We start from the raw sequence: 16,901 nt of genomic DNA, 5'->3' as shown, positions 1-16,901 counted from the left end.
CCCTGGTGCCCACCGGTTTGCTGCCAGTGCTCCCTCTGGGGGGCCCTGGGTACCACCAGATCCACCTGGGCACCCCCAAAGTGCCTTTTTAGCGCTTATTTTTCTCCTGAAAAGCAAACACAGCGGGGCTTTCTGCCATCCTGCCCCAGGGACCCCCACTCAGACCGCACCGGCGCTTGGTTGCCCATCGCCATTTATTGCAGCCGCTGCCTGCTCAGCGCCCGGGGCGGTGGGACCGGGGCCGGGACCCCTGTCCTGCCCGGCTGTCAGGGAGTGATTCACTGCGGGGGGGCTGGATGGGCGGCAGCAGACTCGGTGCCAGGGTGAAGCGCCTGGGAGACGGGACTGGTTGGTGCAGCAGCACGGCCGAGAGCAGCGAGGAGGGGGTGCCTGGGGGCGAGGGGCAGGGTCAGCCACAGACACCCACAAACAGGGTCCTTCCCCCACCCTGAAGCACGCAGGCTGTTGTCCCACACTGCCAGCACCACCCCCCATGTCCCCCAGCTCCCTCCAGCTCCACCACGAGGAGCGGCTGCCCCAGCAGCCCGTGCTGCCCCCACATCCCAGCCCAGACCCCAGACCCCCGTCCCGCCCTGCCCAGCTGCGGGCACAGACCCGTCCCCACAGACAGCAGGGTGTCCTCTGCCCCCCGGTGCCCTGACAGGGCCATACCTGGCCGGCTCCTCGAGGTCGTGGTGTCTGGGGTGGCCCTTGGCGTTGTGGGCAGCTGAGAGCCCCCCATCATGGAGAGCTGCTCGTCCTGCTGGTTCCCATCAGTGCCGTCCTGTCCTGACAGCTGCATCGCGTCCTTCTGGGAAGGGGAGAGCGTGTGACCCAAACACGGGGCCCCGTTCCGCATCCCCCAGCAACCCTCCCCCAGCCAGCTCTCCCTGGAGAAACTGAGGCACGGATGGATCCCCCCGCAGGCTCAGCATCCCCCTCCCCACCTCCATCATCCCTACCTTGTTGGGGCTGCGGGCGCCGGATGGGGACGGCCGTGGGGTGCTGGGCGGTTGGGGCTGGAAGCGCGGGGGCGTGAGGGTGTGTGGGCCCCCGCAGCTCCGCGGAACAGTGGGGTACCTACACTCGCCCGTCCGCTCCCTGTGGGACAGGACACGGGGTGCTCAGTGCCCGGCAGGTGGCACCCCATGTGTCACTCGACACCAGGGAGGGGTCGGGGGCAGTTACTCACGGTCCAGGCGCCAGCGTGTGGAGGGGCCGGTCGCAGGACAGGCAATGGAAACCAGGCAGCAGCTGCCTGGAGAGGGGAGAAAAGGGCTGGGGAGCTCCTGGGGGGCACAGCCCCACCTGCACACCGTCCCCTGCCACAAAAAGCCTCTGCACCCACCCCCCAAGATTGGTTCGGGAGGGCTCCTCCCACACGTGCCCCCTCATTGTGCCCCCTCCATCGCTGGGAAGCTGCAGCTGGCAGGAGCACAAGGCACAGCCACTTGCTCAGCATCCCCAGGGGCGCTGCCCACTCGGCTCCCACGCCAGGGTACCACAGCGGCATGAGCTGGGACAGCCAGCAGGAACAGGGCCGGCACTGCGGGTTACAGCCACCCACCTTGATGTCCTTCTGCTCCTGCTGGCCATCCTGCTGGAGGTTTGCAAGGGCCGAGCTGAACTTCTCATAGTCCTTTTGGAGCTGCATGACGCTGGCCTGGAGGCACTTGAGCTGCTCGTCCTGCTGCAGGGACTCAGAGGACAAGGCGGCGCTGAGCCAGGGGGTGGCTGCCCCGCGGGGACAGACCCAGGGTATTTTGGCTGGTGGCCGCGGGCTCTCAGTGCAAGCAGGACATTTGCTCCAAGGCTTTAACTCCCTTCCACGCTGCTGACTCCCACAAGCCAATTAGGGGGGCAGCGAGGGGCTCCCCCACGTTACAGCAAAGCAGAAATGTTGCTTTTTCCATGCGAGCCACGGAACCTGACACACCAATGGGATGTTCACAGAGTTCGCTTTATTGTCGGACCGGGCTGGCTTTATAGCAAGGCTGCCCTGTCCACGCGCCTTACAACAGCGTGATTGGTTGTAACTCGTGCTATACAATAACACGATAGGCTGCATGTACTGGCCAGCGCTCTGCACGCGTGTGTTCAGCGATTGCTCACTCATTATTACCTTCTAATGGTGCTCCTTCAGTTTCTTTTGCCTCTGGCTTCACCTCTCAGCCAGGCTGGGGACAACCCCATCCCCCCGGGGCAGGGGCGGCTCTGCCACTACAAATGTCTGTTGGAAGCTTGGCTCCTGGATGATTTCTGCACCTCTGACCTTTGCAGAGAGATGTCTCAGGCTGTGTCACAGCAGGGTGGTTGAAGTGGAACAGAAACAAGATCCTTTGGAGTTCTCTGGTATTGCAAGAGTACAGAGCAGCGAGACATCCAGCCCTTCCATTTCTGGCTCTTGACCTAATGTTTCTCTTTTGGGCCAGGCTGAGAAATCTTTGGAAAGGCAAGAAACTGCCTCCCCAGGTTAATCTCCTTTAATGCTCGAAGCCCTGAAATCTTGATATATTTGTTCACTGATAGCAGCCTTCTGTTCTCAGACTTTCCTGGAGGATGCATTAGCCGAATCCACTGCTCTGGGCTCAGGACAGGAAAAACCACTGGAGAGAAGGGAGCAAGTATGTGATCAATGGTCTCTTTGATGCACAAACCTGTAAGCTTATGTCATTGGGTCTTTGGTGCATTCAAATGTCCTCCCTAACAGACTCTGAGCCCAGCCTGAACTCCACAGTGGGACTCCAGAGCCATTTTTAGGCCTCTTGTTTTGCATTCGTCATGTCAGCCCTCACCATGAACAGCCAAATGCTCGGTGCAACCGCCCTGGCTGGTTCATCCTTCACCTCTATCCATTCTCCACACCTTCCCAACATCTTGAGGGGGAAGGTGAGTTTTAGTACGCAGCACATGGCTGTGCAGCAAAACCCACATCTGTAGGTGTGCTGGGTGGGGTGGTGGAAAACCTCTGAAGCTCTTCCAAAGCACCGGCCCCCCTGCTGTGACGTCCCTCTTCAACATCTCAGAGCTCAGTCTGGCTGGAAGGTCTCAATGTGAACACCAGTACTAATCCTTATTTGAAGCTCCACTCCTGTCCCGGCCTGCTCTCCCTATTTTGCCTGCTTTGCTGGGACACCGTCTCCTGCAACCAGAATCCCACCTGCCAGAAAAGGCACCCCACGGCCTCTGGGGTGAAGATGCTCTGATGCTTCCAACCCTCCCAGGAAACGGAGGGACACTTCAAAATCTTTGGTTATTTTAATAGTATGAAAGGGACTCAACAACTGGGCAGGACAAAACAGCTAGAAAGGTTCTGAAACTTCACTGACGTAACACAACATCCCTAGGGCTCTCTGTCCTCCTCTTGCCCTTAATGCTCACGCTTAGCTGCTCGCCGGTGGCTCTCCATGCCCTTCCGTTTCACCTCCGTAACGATGCCTTTGAGGTCCGGGATAGACTGCTGAATCTAAGGTAGGGAAGAGAGATGGTAGAGGTCACAGCAGGGGTGGGAACAGGAGGCAGAGAGGAGCCCATTGGCCCTTTTGGAGTGCAAATTTCACCAACCAAAGTGAGCAGGAGGATGAAGGCAATTGCCCTGCTGGATCTGCACCACCACAATGGGCTTTTACAGGTGACTCAGAGGGGTGAATGAAGCCAGACTATAGCCATGGGTGGATCTGCACCCCCTGCCCCAGCCTGCCCAGCTCCCAACAGGCATCCACCCCCTGCTCTGCCTCCTGGGACGAGACAGGTTTGCCTGGTGTCCTCCGCCCATTCCCCATGCCCAAGAGACAGCCCAGGGGGAAAGGGAAGTGTCTGTTGGGCACCTTGATTTCTCTGGGCTTTCCCCTCCCTTTGGGCAGCTGAGGGTCATTACTGCTCCTCTTTCTGGGCAGGGAGGGGTCTGGCTTGGCTCTACCATGTCCAGCTGTCTGAGGCTGTCATCCTCCGGCACATGCACTTCGGCTTTCAGCTGCGTGTTCACGCACTGGAAGAGGTTGTGGACGGCCATCTTCATCGTCGTCAGCATCAGGGCATTCTTGGCATTCCTGTTCTGGATGTCGGCCCAGCGAGCAGTCTGAGGAGGGGAGGAGAAGGAGAGACACACAGCATGGTGATATGTCCCAGCAAAGATGCTGCTTCAGTGCTGGAGAGCCTGGCTTCCACACTCCTTTGTTTTGCTAGGAAGAACCTGTCCTCACCCAGGGCTATGCTGGAGCTGGTTCAGCTTGGTGTGGTGGAAGCAGATCCAGGAACTACCACAGCTGCTCCTTGAGCAGCCCCATCTCTCTGCCAGCTCCTGCACCCCTCATTCCAGTGGGTCCTCCAGATACCCCGATAGTTGACACCCTGGGGGCAGCGCATCCCACCACCACCCGCCCAGACCACGCGCTTTCCAGCTTTGCCTGGTGGGACTCAACTCCTGCAGCCTGGACTATCCAGGAAGGGAATTTGGCAAGGCCCCCTCAGAGTGATGCAAAGGGAACAGAGGCCAGCAGAGCTGCGCGCGTTTCTACACATTCACGTGCGTTGGTACAGCCCAGATGACCACCAGTTGGGTCACTGTTGGACTTGTTTTAAGCCCTGACACAACCTGCTCCAGACCTGGTCTGTCATTTGTCATTCTGCAGCCCCCTGCTGCAGGGATGCAATGAGGCATCTCCTCCAATTACAAAGTCTGCCACTGTGCCTTGCCATGACCCTGTGGCTTCACCCAGCCAGGCCTTGGAGATCTTCCCCTGCCCATCCCGCAGTTCCTCACCCAGAAGCGGACATCACTTTGAGCCTGCGCAAAACGTCGTTGGAGCTGCTCCAGCTCATTTTGGCACTGCAGGATCTCAGCTGCTTTCTCTGCCTCGTACTGATCCAGGAGCACCTTGGCTTGCTCCATCATTTCCCTGTCCTTCTCTTGGGACTGCTGCAGGTCCTTGCGCGTCCTCACCAGCAGCTTGTAGCGGGAAATGACGTCCTGGATGTCCTCAAACTGCAGCACAAGGATCCTGGGTTTAGTAATGCCCCTGCCCTCCCCTCGTGACTGCAAGTCTCGTGCTGTTTGGCACCCTGTCCTGACCAGGGACAACACCTCCCCCAGCTGAAAGATTTCCCCTCTTGGCGAGCCTGCTGCCCCAGTTGGTTTGTGAGCGTCACACATTCCCTGTTTGATGGCCCCATTGTGCCGGTCCCAGAGCTGCCACTGCCAGCAGCAAGGGGAGATGTCGTACCACCCCCCAGTGCTCTGATAGGAAACAAAGCACAAGTGCAGCTGCCAGGGCCAAGTCACCCAGCCATGGGAGTGGGGCAGCCGGGCCGGAGGAGTGCGAGCGATGCAGGGAGGGACGCCCGCACACCCTTGAGAAGGGCTCAGCTTTCCCGACAGCTGCCTGGGCTCCCATTCTCGGGCAGCTTGGCCCTCCTCCCAAACCATCCATGTCACGTGAAACAGGGACACAAAGGGGTCCCCATGCCCCTCAGCTCTGTGCTGTTCCCCCTTCTAACACTTTTTCTTGGTTTTTCTCAAGCCTTCATCTCCTTTTCTGCTTTTCCTCCCCTCACTCTGGTCCCCTTGGCTCACCTGGCTTGCAGGGAACCTCCTCCCATCCCACCTGAGGTCTCTGGGTTTGACCAAGTGTCATGATTTCCCTGGACTTGCCTTATCTCCTCCAGGTTTAACATCCACATACAGCCCTCCCTGAGGCCATGATCTGTCTCTCATGTCCAAACTCACCTGTGGGGAGATCTTCACCACATCCTCCAGGTAGTTTTTGAAGATGGAGTGCTTCTGCACTTGGCTGCTGAGCTTCTGGTGTTCCTTTTTCAGGGCTTTGAGTTTCTTCTTAGCCCTCAAAAGCTCCATCTCCTTTTGTGTTTTCTCCTCTCTTTCTCTCACGGCTTTCTTCAGAGCTTGGACTCGCAGCTGATCGTCTTCCTAGTGATGTTTCCCCCACCAATACACACACACACAGAAGGAAAGGAAGGCAAGGGCAGATGGAGCTGGGTCACCCAGCAGCACTGGGAGGAGATACACTCACAGGGGACAGAGCAGTGCTGCAGCACCCCGGGGAACATCTTCCACATCTTTCCACACAAGCAGAGCTGTGGAGCCCTGTGTGTCCTTGTCTGCAGTGGCTGTGCTGCTCTGGCTGAAAACGAGTTCATTTCCTTCCTGCAGTTAGAAACCATTCTTTATCACAGCTAGCACGCTCATTATTTGGAAGGCATCCAAATGCACCCAAAGCATTTCAAGATGAAAGAAACCTGTGAGCGTCCCCAGGTCATGAGCAAGGGAAAGAACACGTTTCAGAGCCAATATATTCCTATTGCTTCACTGAGGTTATACCGCCCATGACACAAACTCCGTGCTGTCAGACCACAGACTAGTGCAGAGATCATTGCTAAAAATGCAGTTGCAACCAAAGAAAGATTTTCTAAAACTTGATTCCTATGTCTTATCTTGATTTCAGAATTGAAATAGTTGCTTTTAAAGGAAATTATCAAACTTAGAAAAAATCATGTAGGAAGATACATCACAGGTGACAATCTGTCACTACAGTGGTACTAATCAAGGTGAAATTAAGCCGTATTCAGTGTAAAGCACACACACACATATTTATATGAAAAGAATTGCAACCATCATTTCTATGTTTCTTTTTAATGAAATATTTTCTTCTATTTTGTGGTTCTTCTATGTGAGCCACAATCTACCTCCATGTCACACGTTCAATGTGATTTTGTTAGTCTGCAGAAAGACACAGGGCAATACTCATCCTTCAAAATCTCCCCGGAAACATCAATGGCTCTTTCAAAAGAAAAAGCTACTTTCCTGTTTTAATTAAATGCTTCAGAAGCATTCAGCGAGATTTAACCTGAAGAACATGAAAGCATAAAACTCCTTCAGCGGTTGCATAAAACAGATCTAAATCGGCACAGGAAGGGACTTTTCTGCTGTTTGTCTTTGACCCCGGATATCTGAGCATCTCAGAGTCCCAAACGCATTTGTCGGCAAAGCAGCCGCCTGTGCCGCAGCCGGGCTGCACGCGGCTCTTCCAACGCAGGCACACAGATATTCAAGATGAAGGGTCTTTTTTCCGAAGTTTCCCAGTACCCAAGCACGCAGCAGGTGAACTCCGCACTTTTGGGGAACACTTTCCTGCCCTTTTTCATGTGTCTGTGAAAACTCACCCGAAATCTAAACAGTTCTGAAAATCCAGGCTAAAGCAATTTGCTGAAGGTCACTTAAGAAGGTCTGAGAGTACGAAATGTGGAACAGAGCACAACTCTGCATGTCCAAAGCAAAAAGCTTAACCATTTGACTTCTATATTTATCACTGCATGCTACATTGGGATAGATGCAAACAGATATTTTACTTTATATACAGATTACAGCCAATCAGAGAATCCTGCATCACTTCTAGACATACCTTTGTACTGGGATGCAGCTGCCACCAGCTCCACCAGCAGTAGCAGCTTCAACAACACAGAGACCAACCTGCATCCCTGAAGATGGGCAGAGCAGGCAGGATGGTCTCCTGGAGATACAGGCCGAGTCTCTTGGGAAAGAGAGCGGTTCAAACACAGCATCTCCCCTGCCGCTGGGAGGAAGAGCAGCACGGCCGCTTGCCTTTCAGGGCTGCTGCAGGCCCAGGCTGCAGGTCACAAAGCAGGGGCCACACGTTTCAGTGAGTTTTGCCAGGTCACAGGACAGGCTCGGCAGCTGTGCACATATCCCTCACCCAAAACAGGGCACGGGAGGAGCTCTGCACATGAAGAGCTGCAATGTGGGAACGCAACTGCCTAAGTCCAGACCTCCACCTGCATCTTCCCTGCAGGTCTAGCATGTCGGATATTTTAAAAACATGGAAAAATTGCGGCTTTCCACTGAGATTATATCAATGTGTTCAGTTTTTGGCCCCTCACACCAAGAAAGGCCTTGAGGTGCTGGAGAGAGTTGAGAGAAGGGAGCGGAGCTGGTGAGGGGCTGGAGCACAAGTGTGATGGGAGCGGCTGAGGGACCTGGGGGTTCAGCTGGAGAACAGGAGGTGAGGGGAGACCTTCTGATCTCTGAACTGCCTGAAAGGAGCTTGGAGCCTGGGGTTCGGGCTCTGCTCCCCAGGAACAAGCGATGGGATGAGAGGAAACGGCCTCAAGTTGTGCCAGGGGAGGCTGAGGTTGGATCTGGGGAACAATTTCTTCCCCAAAGGGCTGTGGGGCATTGGAACAGGCTGCCCAGGGCAGTGCTGGAGTCACCATCCCTGGAGGGGTTGAATAGATGGAGATGACACTCTCAGGGACATGGGGCAGTGCCAGGGTGGGTTAACTGTTCGACTTGATGATCTTGAGGGGCTCTTCCAACCAAATGATTCTGTGATTCTATGATAATGGTGCCTTTGTGTGCAAGAGGGGGAGCTTGAGTCAGCAGAATCAGCTGCTAGAACCAGCTCCAACACCACCGCCTGGCAGGGCAGAGCTCAAGCACCAGTCAGTCTCCTGCAGCCCTGTTCCATTGCTCAGAGGAAGAACTGGCTCGCTCGGAGCTGACAGCCAGTGCGGAAGCCAAAATGCAAAGCATTAAGGGCAATTAAGGCACTGGATGTGAGCTGGGGCTCCAGCTAGTGTGAACAGAAGCCATCATCTCTCAGTGTCTTATCTGTGAAGTAGTGACAAGGGCATTGCCCCTGCAGAGGACTAGGAGGCTGCGTATTTTGAAGATACAATAGACTGCAATGCATAGCGATGGACTGATAATGGAGACATGCGCTGCTTTTTTAGAGCTTTTCACTATTAACTTTTCATAATTTCTAAACCTGCAAAGCTACTGGCATATTCCTGTCTTTTTTTTTTTTAATGATACGATTTTTGAGTAATATAGTTTTGGCTCATCAGTACTTGATCAAGCTTTTAAGTAACAAAAAGGAGATGAGACCTGTGAAGAGGGTATAGCAATACGAGCAGTGCCTACCCTGATGTATGAAAACAGCCAATGCAAAATCATTTTCATTACTGAAACTTGCTGCAGTGCAGGAAACATATTCCAAAAAAATGAGAGGATGTAACGTGCTGTGCGCACGTGGTTCGCATCTCAGCAGCACCTGGTACCTCCCATTCATGCCACCAGAGCTGCATCTGCTGACACTCACCAGTCGATTCGCAAGAGCAATGGTACACGCTGTCGCTTCGGCTTCTTGCTGACACTTGAGTTTGTCGGAAGTGGCCTTCTCAAACTTGGCTGTGAGCTTCCTCAGGTTCTCGTTGAGGCGCTGTACATGAGAAAAGAAAATAAAAGGAGAAAATCACAGCACAGTTTTAAGGCAAACCCTTCTGGAGAGATACTCCCCCTGCGGCAGCAGGAGCAGCGCGGAGCAGCCGGGTCCTGGGTTACATTGTGTGCTTGGAACTCACACCCTCAGCGCAGGGCACAGGCGAAGAACCTGCAAAACTAATGTATTTGGTGTGAATTTAAACTGGGAAAAGGGGTCCTTATGGCCAAGCACCTATGAGTGGTGCTATAGCTATGAACAGGGCAGCTAAGAAAACCAAGTCTTTTGTTCTCTGATGCTGCAGCCCCTCTGGTCTCGGTCCAGTCCTTGAGGCTCTGCTGAGTTGCGTGCAGAACCCCAAGGGGCTCCTGGGGCTTGAACCATCGCCAGAACACACCTCCTGTGCCCTCTTTCTAGAAAGGACTATGACATAGAAGTCAATAAAGTGATCCTGCTCCTAAAGCTGCCTGAGCTGCCTTGGACACTGTGACAGAGGAGCGCAAGCAGCTCCAGGTGGGACCATCTCACGTGCAGGCCGGCTGCAAAGTGTTTGAGGGCTGGGAAGGGGCAGAAGCTCCCAAAGCACCTGGAGCCCCCCACACTGTCCCTTTGCTTGGCCAGAGCTGCTCACACTCAGGTCTAAAACAAATCAAGGGCTCCCACAAGCACTTGGAGCATCTCACTTCTGGTAAGAGAGGCAGAAGTAATAATAGATTTTATCTCCACCCAGTGCAAACTGCTTAAGGATAAACTGCTCGTAAATCACTCTAACGCTGTTTGAGCTACGCTAGAAACAAACCTGAAAATAAAAAAGGATTCTATTCTATTCTATTCTATTCTATTCTATTCTATTCTATTCTATTCTATTCTATTCTATTCTATTCTATTCTATTCTATTCTATTCCATTCCATTCCATTCCATTCCATTCCATTCCATTCCATTCCAGTATCTGCAGCTCTCCAGGATACTGGAAAACACAAAGCGCTCCCTCCTTGACCTGTCTTGGAATTAATAACACAAAAAGTTTCTGTCCCTGCAGGTACATGAATGTGTGTGCATACGTACACTCCTATATATAAAACCCCATTACACAAGTACAATCTGATACATGAGCGTGAGCTGTGAGAACAGGTCAGAGCTGCAATGCCCACCAGACCCACTCTGCAGTAACACACAAACACATCTGTGTGCAGCTGGGAGGACAGCTCTCACTTCTATATCTACCCTCCCCAGATTTGTAGTGACCTTACTTCCCAGGCAAAGTGATAAGTATTTTTGAAAATCCAAATAGTCTCATTTATTCCTAAAAATAGATATGCGGCAGCTCAGGGCCCTGTTGTGAGCAGGTATGAATCAGCCTCACGTCAATGAAGGTATCCAAGATATCACAGTTTGATAAGCAGGGATATCCCTACAGATCCAGCCCTGCGCCGAGCAGTGTGTCATTACCCATCTGCAGAGGGGAAAACTCACCTAAACCAATCAGTTTTGCAAGCGCATGCTGGTGAGGCACCAGTAATCCCCCCAAAGATTGGGGGGATTGCCACTTCCTTAACCAAATCCCACTTCTTCGAAAAAAGAAAGAAGAGAAAAAGCTCAGACATTAAAAGCTTCAGAAACAAGAACCATAAAGGGATAAAAAAATGTTTCCCAGTGCTGTATTTCACATCTGAGATGGGAGAATTAGAGGCTAAATAGCTCTAAATCCAGCCCTGCTCCAGGTGCTGTGCCCACCTCTGCAGCAGGAAGGGGCTACTGGAGGAATCTGCAGCCTTTTCTTTAATATTTTTAGTTAAAAAGTGTAGTAAGCATTTTAAGAAGCCTAGGAGGCATCAAAAGAGCTATATATTTTCTAAAACGAAGATGGAACAGATGAGTCCTCGCACGAGCTGGGCTGCAGGAACAGCGCTGCCCCTCTCTAAGTGCACATCTCAAAGCCGCATATTTCAACACAGAACTGTCAGCCCAGCTGACAACACATGTTGATTTTTAAAGGGGATTTTGCACACACTGTGGTGTCAGTACGAAGGCACAGACACACAGGATCCTTCACTCATGAAGGAGGATGCCAGATCCACAGCATGTTAAGAAAAGGCAGGTTTCGGGGCACATGCTCCAAAATAAGTCAATATTTTTACTTACTTGTCAATATTTTTTACGTATTTTGATTTTATTGACTTATTTGTCTGGGTTTTTTGTGGGGTTTTTTTGCTGTCTGCAGTGCTGGTCCAGCTCTGGGTCCTCAGCACAGGACACACATGGACCTGCTGGAGCGGGGCCAGAGAAGCCACAGGAATGATCCGAGGCTGGAACAGCTCTGCTGGGAGGACAGGTGAGAGAGCTGGGGGGTTCAGCTGGAGAAGAGAAGCTCCGGGGAGACCTTAGTGTGGCCTTTTCATACGTCAATGGGGTTGATAAGAAAGATGGGGACAGACTTTTGAGCAGGGCCTGTTGCGATAGGACAAGGGGTGATGGTTTAAACTAAAGGAGGGAGATTCAGGCTGGACATGAGGAAGAAATTGTTGCCCTGAGGGTGGTGAGAGCCTGGCCCAGCTTGGCCAGAGAGGTGATGGATGAACCATCCCTGGAGACATCCCAGGCCAGGCTGGGTAAAGATGTCCCTGCTGCGCTGCCTTTTTTCTTTTTTTTTTTTTAATTAGCAAAAAACTAAATAAGGATGATGCACAAGATTTGCCATCAGGGAGCTGTGCAGGGACAAACTTTTAGCCTCGTACTTCAGCAGTCGTCATCCTGCAAAAAACGCCCATCATCGGGGACTGAGCGCAGGGAGCCAGCCCAGCACATGCTGTGAGTGCTCTGAATGAGCCTCCGGTTCCTCTTCCCCCCCAGGAACACACTGGTTTGAGACAATGAGTGTCCTGAGGACCCAGGTGTAGAGGTAAATTACGTTTTGAAAAACTAGGTGGGAATAATAAGAATTATTAATTAGCCTTTCTTTCAAGGTGTAAGCAAGGCTGGCGAAGAACAGATGAAATGTAGAAAGCAGCAGTAAAAAAAAATCTTTGGATTCCCACTCCACACGTGAGCACAGAGAAGCAGTTTGCTCCAAAGTGGAGGATTTCTCCCCAGGCAGTGACCAGTGTGACAAGTCATGGAATCCCAGAATGTCAGGGGTTGAAGGGCCCTGGAAAGCTCATCCAGTGCAATCCCCCCATGGAGCAGGAACACCCAGCTGAGGTTCCACAGGAAGGTGTCCAGGCGGGTTTGAATGTCTGCAGAGAAGGAGACTCCACAACCTCCCTGGGCAGCCTGGGCCAGGCTCTGCCACCCTCACCAGGAAGAAGTTTCTTCTCGTATTTAAGTGGAACCTCCTGTGTTCCAGTTTGCACCCATTCCCCCTTGTCCTGTCACTGGCTGTCACCCAGAAGAGCCTGGCTCCATCCTCCTGACACTTCCCCTTTCCATATTGATCCCCATGAATGAGTCCCCCCTCAGTCTCCTCTTCTCCAGCTCCAGAGCCCCAGCTCCCTCAGCCTTTCCTCACACGGGAGATGCTCCACTCCCTCCAGCATCTTGGTGGCTGCGCTGGGCTCTCTGCAGCAGTTCCCTGTCCTTCTGGAACTGAGGGGCCACAACTGGACACAATATTCCAGGTGTGGTCTCCCCAGGGCAGAGTAGAGGGGCAGGAGAACCTCTCTGACCTACTGACCACCCCCTTCTAACCCACCCCAGGTACCATTGGCCTTCCTGGCCACAAGGGCCCAGTGCTGGCTCATGGTCACCCTGCTGTCCCCAGGACCCCCAGGTCCCTTTCCCTTACACTGCTCCCACCGAAGGGCAAGCACTTACAGCAATCTTGGCCTTGATACTGGCCAGCTTGTCCTGGGCAGCCGCCAGCTCGGCGTTGGCCCTGCTCAGAGCCTGCCGCTTGGGCTGCACCTCGCAGAACACAGCGTGGAACCGCACCATGTTCACCACCCAGGAGCAGAGCCCGGCCGCCGCCAAGGACTTGGTGGTCACAAATTCGGGTTTAAACTTGGGATCCTGTAAATAGGGCTGAAGGGCTTTGAGGCAGTTCTCATGGATGTTCTCCTTGTCGAACTTGATTAAGGAGTCCAGGAAGCCATCCACCCTGGCCATGGCGGCTTTGGCTGCTTTCCAGCTCCTGTCCTTGGGAATCTTTCCTCCTGGGGCCATCAGCACCATCACGGCTGCGGTGACATTGCTGACAGCTGAAGGTGGTGAGCCAAAGGACCTCAGCTCCGTCAGATTCTTCTGAAAACGGGAAAACAAGGTTGTTAGACAAAAATTAATGGGTTTGCTTTCTACTTTGCAACTAATAGAGTCAGGCTCCCAAGCTATCAATCTGATAAATTGGGTTTCTTCCAGCCCAAACATTCTTGCCTCTAAATCACCGCTGTGCATGTCTGCAGCACATGTGCTCAGTTCCCTGCACCCGGACCAGCCCAGCCCCATGTTCCTCCCCACACTCCCACCCTTTCCCTGCTGCAGGAGGTTTTTTGCCGTCTCAGAAGATCAGGATAAGGAAAAAGGAAAACTTTCCAAATAATAACCTCTTCAAATTGCCCCCAGCCCCTCTAAAACTGCCTTGAAGCTCTTCTCTTTGTGCTCAACTACTCCCTGTGCCAGACACCCTTGCACTGAGGTCTTGTTGAACTATCTGTGTGCACCCCTGGGGCCATCATCCAGCCCAAATTTAGGCACTTAAACAAAGCACCTTTAGCAGGATGGCAGTCATTGGGGTGAACAGACAGTCCCCTCACAAGAAAATCAGCTAATCCACCTCCTCCACTGTCAACACAGGCAGCTTCAGTGAGTCCCTAATAGAAAGTGGGATGAATCTTAACCTAAGTTAAAAAAAGGTGAATTGCGGAGAAAGCACCTATTTCCTAACACCCTTGCAACTGTGACAATAAAGCAGTGCTGAGGATTTGATCTGCTGACATCTTAAATCTTGTCTCCACGCACACGCGATTTAGCTTTAGCATAGGAAAAACCAGCGCGGGTAACTCAGCTGTGCTCAGATGACACGCTGTTGTCAAAACAAGGATAAGGGCTGTTTCAACACTGGTTTAAGGAAAATCTATGAGTTTCAGTCAGCTCCTGTTTCTATCAGTTCTGAATAGTTTTTAATCTATTTTCTCTGATGTTCTGCTTCTATCAGTTTCTATCTGTGGCAGCAAGGTGCGAGAGTCTGGTACTTCTGAGCATTCATTTTTTAGATAAAGGTATCTGCCATGAATCTATTCCTAAATGTGTCTTCGTTTGCTTTGAGCTTTTCTTAATCATCGAGCTGGCAGAAACAGGCCCTTGGGAGCTGTGTGCATTTCCAGTGTGAAACGTCTCTAATTAACATGCTCGATGACACGGAGCCAACCGTGAGCACAGGCGAGCAGCCCGACATTCCCTCCTGTGTCCCCAGCACCCAGCTCAGCTCAGCCGGGAGCAGCATGGACGATGTGGCCTCTCCGGAGCCCCCGTGTGCTGGGGGTGCTGCTTGGGGGGCTCTGGCAAAGCAGCCTGTCTTTCACAGCCTGCATCTTGCTGGAAATGGGATGCTGAGTGGGTGCTGTTGTTCTTTCCCTAGGAAGTGAACACTTCACGGCGTGACAGGAACAGGGACGCCACTGCCCTGGGTGGAGGGGAGGATGATGCTGTCCTGGTCAGGAGATGGAGGAAGCCCTGGGCAGCATGGGGTGCCTGGTTTCCTTCCCTATTGTGAGAGTTTCTGGCGCCACGGGAAGAGGACAAGTCAAGCCCATGGTGAGCGCCACGCTGATGAACTTGAGTACCATGTAAAAGGAGCTCTGCCCTTTTCCCTGATGGCATCAATCTGTTGCATTTTAATCACAGAATCATGGAATCATTTTGGTTGGAAGAGAGCCTCAAGATCATCAAGTTCAACCCATGACCTGACTCTGGCACTAATCCATGTTCCTATGAACCTCATCTCCGCATCTGTTCCACCCCTCCAGGGATGGTGGCTCCACCACTGCCCTGGGCAGCCTGTTCCAATGCTTGACAACCCTTTCCATTCAGAAATTTTTCCTGATATCCAATCTAAACCTCCCCTCGTGCAACTTGAAGCCATTCCCTCTCATCCTATCGCTTGCTATTCAGGAGAAGAGATCAACACCCTCCATGCTACAACCTTATATCACTCTAAATTCTTCTTCTGCACACTGGAGTATCCCCAGGATGGAAACCAGACAGGACACTGACACCGAGTGCCACCTGCCTCAGGAACCACTATGGCATCCTCAGATGTCTCTGGACCATCTCCAGGGGGATATTCCTTGCAGGCAATTGCATGGCAAGTTTGTTGCTTTTGATACTGTCACTGTTTTCTGCTCTCTGTAACCTGTGCGGAGACTGAGCAGCACTGGCCAAGCACCATCCTCCTTCTCACACGGGCACAGGCTGCCCAGAGAGACAACTCTGCCTCCTCTTGCAAGTGCTTTGTGCCAAGCAGAGACCCACGGGCAGGGGAAGGCAGTCCCGGAGTCGCTGTGCCTTCATCTCCTCCTTCCCTCCTCCCAAAATGAGATGAGGATGTCGAAACATCAGATCCCCCGAGTTCCATGTCCTGCACTCCTTAGGGGATGCAGGTGCTGAGGAACAGCCCGCAGACAAATTGCACTGCAAGAGATAAAGGGCATTTTTGTCTCTAAAACCTGATTTCCTAAGTTTTCAAACTCACTGTCACATCTGGCTTTGCATTTTTTTGATTTTGCAGGTGCTCTGTGCTGGGTCTGTCATAACCTGCTGGGCATCCATCATGGTCCATATACTTATTACCTTAATTATTTTATGCATATACTATACAAGTCTGAATAGACATGGTTGTTCTTCTTTTAAACTAGCAGGTGACACTGGCACAGAAATGTCCATGTATCCACATACTTACTGAGCTTCTTGGTAGCTAACTATGTATATTTACTGCTGCATTCTACTTGACAGTTTTTCTCACTATTTTCCATATTAATGTTGCATATAGCAGTGCTGCCCAAAGAAGACAGATAATTGGGGAGAAACTGTATATACACACACAAATATTGCAGATTATTCACATTAGTAAGCAGGTCAAGCTCTCCGGCGCATCTCCGATCAGCAGGTAAAGGAGACCATGCCTTCCAGTGCTCTGCTACTGCAGCTTCACAGGTCCCTAGAGAAAAATCCCAGCATCTCCCTAATCTTTGCCTAATGAAATATTCTACAGCTCCAGCACGAAACCAAAACTAATAAGGAGACAAACATTTTCCCTTTGTACAGTCCTTTCCCTTCCAGGAACAAGAGCCAAAGCAACACATCTCTGCAGCAAAGCCATGTTTTCTGAAAGCTAATGAAACAGCAAACCCATTCCTGATGACGGAGAGTTGTTTTCCTCTCCCCCAACAGGGCTATGACTGAGCCATGGTTTGAGGCATGACAGAGCCTTGCCTTGCTGCAATCATGGGATTCATTCTGATTTTCCAGCTGCACCAGGTGCTTGGCCACTCCTCTGCCCTGGGTGCAGCAGGAGTTTTCTGCTCCAGGATGCCGTGTGAACTTCAAGTCAAGATAAATTGTAGGTCCGTCCAGGTTCCAGTATAAGTTGGGGAATGACCTGAGCAACCTGAGCTGTTGAAGGTGTCCCTGCTCATGGCAGGGGTGGCACTGGGGGA

At 52.2% G+C, this 16,901-nt stretch overlaps 1 protein-coding gene and 1 long non-coding RNA gene across 2 annotated transcripts in view; both read right to left on the bottom strand.

Annotated features, from left to right (window-relative positions):
- Positions 1-176: 176 nt before the first annotated feature.
- Positions 177-748, bottom strand: LOC139828797 (uncharacterized). Its single transcript, XR_011740787.1, has 2 exons — positions 673-748; positions 177-390 (listed from the first exon to the last, which is right to left on the bottom strand). It is a non-coding gene; the product is annotated as an uncharacterized lncRNA (long non-coding RNA).
- Positions 749-3,355: 2,607 nt separating this feature from the next.
- LOC136115926 (dynein axonemal heavy chain 9-like) overlaps positions 3,356-16,901 on the bottom strand; it is a gene marked incomplete at its 5' end in the record, with an annotated part of 50,413 nt that continues 36,867 nt past the window's right edge. The window contains 6 exons of the mRNA XM_071813333.1: positions 3,356-3,466; positions 3,920-4,078; positions 4,763-4,984; positions 5,726-5,926; positions 9,135-9,254; positions 13,066-13,491. Of these exons, the coding sequence (XP_071669434.1) occupies positions 3,371-3,466; positions 3,920-4,078; positions 4,763-4,984; positions 5,726-5,926; positions 9,135-9,254; positions 13,066-13,491 (1,224 nt within the window). The remainder of the gene's footprint in view (positions 3,467-3,919; positions 4,079-4,762; positions 4,985-5,725; positions 5,927-9,134; positions 9,255-13,065; positions 13,492-16,901) is intronic.

Source organism: Patagioenas fasciata, chromosome 10 (assembly GCF_037038585.1).
Source record: "Patagioenas fasciata isolate bPatFas1 chromosome 10, bPatFas1.hap1, whole genome shotgun sequence".
Lineage (NCBI taxonomy): Eukaryota > Metazoa > Chordata > Aves > Columbiformes > Columbidae > Patagioenas > Patagioenas fasciata.
Note: the sequence above shows the minus strand (reverse complement) of the source record. Positions and strands in the feature narration are given on the sequence as shown.